This window comes from Lynx canadensis, chromosome D2, assembly GCF_007474595.2.
Source record: "Lynx canadensis isolate LIC74 chromosome D2, mLynCan4.pri.v2, whole genome shotgun sequence".
Lineage (NCBI taxonomy): Eukaryota > Metazoa > Chordata > Mammalia > Carnivora > Felidae > Lynx > Lynx canadensis.
Genome location: NC_044313.2, coordinates 71,908,840 through 71,914,839, shown reverse-complemented (window position 1 = coordinate 71,914,839; position 6,000 = coordinate 71,908,840). Strand labels below are relative to the sequence as shown.

Here is a 6,000-nt window from a genome sequence, read left to right as displayed (position 1 = left end):
TCTCTTGTCCAAAGCTTGCTTTCAGAAGACAATTTGAAATTTATCTACTATAAATTATAAAACAGTATAAAACCTTAAAGATCACTAGTTCACTTGAACCTTCTAGTGGGCCTTCCTGTCTAAACAGTATGGAAAGACTTAGACTAACGTTCTGAATAGTCGATTGATGACTGGGATTCTATTCTAGGCATAATACAAAAAGACAAGTCTAACCGAGGCTCCTGAAATGATTCCAGGAAGATGGTCATCTTCTTGATGCGCCAAGTTGGACAACAGAGGGGAGGAAGGGAAAAGGTCAGGGAGGGGAAAAGGTCAGTGCCAAAGGCACAGGCGGGGCTTAGGCTGACTACTAGAACGTCCGGGGGCCAGCAGTTAATTCAGGAGGATGAAACTGTGCCAGTGCTGGGGCGGGGCGGGGTGGGGGGCGGATTACAAGGAGTGATGTGTGACAGGATCTTGTGTTACATAAACCTTTTGGTGCAGGCAGCAAAAGGGGAAAAGGCAAAAGCGCGTGTTTTGGATGGTCTCTTCTACACGAGAACATCTTTGATTTTTCAGCCCTTCTCACCCGTGGTGAGACGATGGGGAGGAAAAGGAAGGGGCAGAGAGCAGAGCCAAGGCAGAGCGGCTGGAGGGGCTCAGGAATCCTTCCCCCCCCCGCAGGCGGGCCTGTGGAGGGACTCTGGGCGGGCGCTGGGCGGAGCCTCTGGAGCATCCTCTGAGCGGCCGCCTCTGAGCACCATGGGAAAATCCTTCCTCCCTCGGACATGGCGCCCACCTGCCCCGCGGCAGCAGCCGGCTCCGGCGCCGCGGTTCGCGGGTCCGGGCAGGAGAGCAGCTCGAGCTTCAGTCGCGGGGCGGAAGGGGGGGGAGGGGGCGGCGGCAGCGGTGGCGGCGGTGGCGCCGCCCGCGGGCCTGGGTGTTAGAGCCGAGGGCGCCCGGGGACCGGCGGGCGGAGCGCAGCGGGGCGCCGCCGGCCCCGGGGCGCAGCAGGCATGGTGTCCCAGGCGCTGCAGCTGCTCCGGCAGGGCGTGTGGGCCGCGCTCACCGGCGGCTGGTACCACGACCCGGAGCAGAGCAAGTTCACCAACAGCTGCCACCTCTACCTGTGGCTGTTCCTGCTGCTGCTGCCCCTGGCCTTGCACCTGGTGAGTGGGGAGGTTCGAGCCGGGGAGACGTGAGGGTGGAGGCAAGAGGGGAGAAAGCCACCCCAACCTGCGTGTCTGCCTCGTGATGGCAAGGGCTGGCAGCGATTCTTAAGGGATGGGATGAAGAAGTATAAACGTACCGTTAGAAGATAAATGAGTCACGGGGTGCAATGTACGGCGTGGGGAACACAGTCGGTAATATTGTATTAACTTTGTGAGGTGACAGACGGTAACTGGACTTGCCGCGGTGACGGTTTCGCAGTGTATACAGATGTCGAATCGCTCTGTTATACACCACGAACTAATATAGCATTGTACGTCAGTTATACCTCAATTGAAAAGAGAAAAGGTGGAATGAGGACGGCCCTCGGGATTTGGGGACAGAGGAAGTACAGGGAAAGGGGGACAGGGACTCGTTGGCAGGAAAAGAAGTCGAAAGGACTTTGGGGGCTCTGGGACTCATTAAGAATTGATGCTGACTGTCAGGATGAGTCAGACTCTGCTTGTGGCCGGGGGATGTTGAACCTGTTTTGTAGGTGGAAAACCCTAGGCCTTCTGGCTGGTTAGCTGGGCATGATGGCCAAAATGCAAAATGAAATGTTAAAAACAAACCTATTTCAGTTGTTGATCTTCTAATCCCCCTCCCCTCCTTTCCCGTTTTGCTTTGAGAAGGCAGGTTCAATGATCAAGTACTCAACTTTCGATTTCCACACCATTATGTAAAGAAATCTATAGGAAGATATATTACTGGGTAAATCTAATGTAGTTTACGCTAAGCATTACAGTACCTAGTTGGGGCTTGCCACTTTAATAGGTTACCGTAATTGAGCGCTTGCAGAATAACTACATCATGACCTTCTTGGGTAAATTAAATATACCTAATTGAAACAATGTTTCAATCTGAAGAGAAACTGTACAGATAAAGAGTTCCATGTCTTATTCAATGTTCTGTGCCAAGGATCTAATTTTGATAGCTCTGTTGAAAGACTTTATTCCTAAAATGAAATTTAATCATCTTCTCCCCTGCAAAAATTTTCAGTGAGTTTGCACAGCTGATGAATTCCAAGTTCAACATTAGAGGCTGTCCATGATCTGGTTCCTGTTTTCCTCTTTCTGGCGGTTTATCCAGAGGGTCAGAATTCTAACTCTGAAATCAGGCTCCCTGAGTTAAATTTTGGGTCCACCTCTTACCAGTACTATGACCTTGGGGAAGTCGCTTACATTATCTTATTTTTCATTTTCTTAGCTGTAAAATGAGAAAAACAATACTACCAGATGGACGGTGTTGTTCAGGGGCTTAAATGAGACACTGCACATACAGCCACCCATCTGTCTGGCTTGACCCAGGAATGGACACAGGCCTGTTTTAAATTTCTGTTTTGCTGCAGAGTAGCTGCTTGGCGTGATGTTTAACCTATCTAAACCTTAGTTTTCTCAGCCTTAAAACGGATGTGATAATGATCATGTCTCAGGAAAAGCAAGTAAATTTTTGTATAAAAGGCATTGAGATGCACGAGGCTGATCCATGGATGCCCTTCAGCAGGTTAAGGTTCCTTCTTCTTCTGTGACCTTGTTCATCGTTTTTCCCTGGCCCGTAGGTCTTGATGTTTTCTCTTTGCCTGGAGGGGCAGCGTAGCTGGGTGATGAGGAGCACAAACTTGGGTTCAATCTGGGTTCTTGTGCTTACCAGCTCTGTGAGCTTGAGCAAGCTCGAGCTTTCTGGTGTGTAAAGCAAGGATAATAGCACCCCCCTTATAGGGCAAATATGAGGGTTGATTGAATGAATGAATGAAAGTGCTTCTCAGTACCTGGCACATAGTGACTGTTCAATATGAGCTGGGCTTCCTCCCCCTCCCCCTGCCCTTTTCTCATCATTTACTTTCCATAATCTCTCCATCCTTCTCTGTCTCAGTTTCCCTGATTTCCATTCAGCTAGAATTAACTTCTCTTCTCTCTTGCCTTTACCCCATTCTGTATTTACTGTTGGTACAATAGCACAGTTTGAATTCTGCTTTGCACTTAGTTGCTGGAACATGTACCTCTGCTTCTAGATCATGGGTTTTGATTTTGTCGATTCATCTTGCTTTTTCACAGTGCATCTAGCAAAGTGTCCTGCATTTGGTTAACCGTGATCTCATGTATAATAAACTTGTGGCAATAAAATCAACCTGTATCTTTCTGTTCCATCCAACATTATATTGTCTACCTCACTGTATATTTTCAGTATTTCTGAAAATTAAAGCAATATATATTTCACCTCTAATCCCACTCCTCAGCAACAACCACATTTACATGTAATGCATATTTCTATAGATTTTTTTTTAGGTATGTGGGCTCATTTTTACATAACTCCTTATAAGATTTGATGTGTGCCTGTGATCAGAATCTTTAATTTCTATCTAATTATGCTTTCTTGAGTAGCTTGATTCTAACTGGTATTTGTAAATAGGAAATTGCCCTTAATTAAGTTCCTCTTTAATGCTATTTTAAAATAATTTTTTTTTGGCTAGATCTCAAGAGTTTAGGAAGTAAAAAACTGATACCTTAAATCATTTTACTCTTATATTGGATTTTTTGGATCAGACCAGTTATACCAAAATTTTTGTATCTTTTTGCCAGTGTGCTTTGACCTATTATAGAATAATTTTATGTGAATGCATTTGTTGTCCTGCTACTTTTTAAATGTATCCTATCTTTTAAAAAAATGCAGGTTATCCCTTTGTTTCTCTGGTCTTCTGGTCTCTGAATGTGACCTTAGCAATAAAAGACCCTCCTTCCTCAGCAGAGGGTTCTGTGCTACTAAGTCTTGAGGTTTAAATATATTCTTCTGAGCTTCAGGGCTGCCTGGGGTTGCTAACATCTTTTTCAGTTTTTTCCGCTTACGGGAACTTAGTCCAAAAAAACTACCTGACTGCTCACTGATAGCAGCGGCTTATTTGAAGTTCTGTTATTTAAGGGGCCCTGAACTTTCCTGATTTTTGCAGTTTGAGTTTAAACATGTTTAACCAAGATAGTTCTACCGTAGGGAGAATCCATACCTTTCAATTTGATAGGGGCTTTGAGTATGTAAATTAAAACTTTATTATTAATTATTGAGGCAAACTTATCTCTGAGCCCTAGAGTTTCCCAAGGCCTGGTTGATAATGTGGAAAGTAGATTATTTATTAGCATTTATAAGTTATTCACATCTTTTTGGGAAATGCTAAAAACTGCACAACTATAAACACGAAGCCACTTTGGATAATTTGGAAAGAGCTTTACTTTGATTTATTACCGATCTGATTTTCTTTCGGACCAACTGAAAGATGCATTTGTCATTAGAGATATTTAAACTGTCATTTACTACACGGGGGCTTGTGCTTATTCTTGTGAGGTAACAGACGGACATTCATGTGAAGCGTTAGAACAGGAATACCCTGGGCGTGATGCTGACCCTGTTCTGGCGACACTAGGCTAGTGTCCAAAGGCATCCCTGCTCTACCCCCTACGAATTGTGTGTGTGCAAGTCACTTCGCTTCTCCAAGCCTCAGTTTCAGCCTCTGTAATAGGGGGAGTATGGGTTTCATTTGATAGATTCAGCAACTGAAATCCAGAGGGGACTAGGTTACCTGCCTAAGGCCATATAGACTATAGGTGGTAAAATTCAGAATTTTCGCTGAGGTCCTGTTGTATCCCAGTCCTTGGCCTTTCCACAACACTGTGCGGCCACATCGGCTACACAGGAGAGCATCTGAACTCCCTGAAGCAGTAGGCCCTCAAAAAGTGGCCTTCTGATTATCCTGGTGGTGATAGGACCAACGTGAGTAGAACAAGAGTTGAAGAGTGGAAAAAATGGGTTGGAAACTTGATATTCTTTAAGATCCGTTGGAGGGCAACATTGTGTATGATTTTCACACCGAAAGCCTGTCTTTTATTTTAGGACTATAGCTTTATGTTCCCTTTCCTTTTCTTTTTGCCAGACTTGCTGTTTCCAGTTCTGCTTTTTAATTTAGTGTTAGAGACTTTCTTTGGTAGGAACCACTTCATTTCTAATTGCTATGATTATCCAGTGGGATTACTTACCTGGGAATGCAAGCTGGTGCAGCCACTCTGGAAAGCAGTATGGAGGTTCCTCAAAAAACTAAAAATAGAACGACCCTACGACCCAGCAATTGCACGACTAGGCATTTATCCACGTGATACAGGTGTGCTGTTTCGAAGGGACACATGCACCCCCATGTTTCTAGCAGCACTATCAACAATAGTCAAAGTATGGAAAGAGCCCAAATGTCCATCGATGGATGAATGGATAAAGAAGATGTGATGTATATATATATATACACACACACACACACACACACACACACACACACACACACACACACACAGTGGAGTATTACTCGGCAGTCAAAAAGAATGAAATCATGCCATTTGCAACCACGTGGATGGAACTGGAGGGTGTTAAGCTAAGTGAAATTAGTCAGAGAAAGACAAAAATCACATGACTTCACTCATATGAGGACTTTAAGAGACAAAACGGATGACCATAAGGGAAGGGAAACAAAAATAATATAAAAACAAGGAGGGGGACAAAACATAAGAGACTTATAAATATGGAGACCAAACAGAGGGTTACTGGAGGGGGTGTGGGAGGGGGGATGGGCTAAATGGGTAAGGGGCACTAATCTACTCCTGAAATCATTGTTGCCCTAGAGGCTAACTAATTTGGATGTAAATTTTAAAAAATAAAATTAAAATAAAAAAAATAATAAAATGATTTACCCAAGACCTCTAGGCTCATAGGTGGTAGAACTCCAAGTCTGATATTCTCCCTACCACCCACTTCCGTGGCTTCCTCTCAATAAGTAGCTAT

General features: G+C 44.5%; 1 protein-coding gene across 1 annotated transcript in view; it reads left to right on the top strand.

Annotated features, from left to right (window-relative positions):
• The first annotated feature begins 995 nt into the window (after positions 1-995).
• The window catches only part of PCNX2 (pecanex 2), a 301,846-nt gene continuing 296,841 nt past the window's right edge, over positions 996-6,000 (top strand). Inside the window, exon 1 of the mRNA XM_030334389.1 lies at positions 996-1,148. Coding sequence (XP_030190249.1) covers positions 996-1,148 — 153 coding nt within the window. The remainder of the gene's footprint in view (positions 1,149-6,000) is intronic.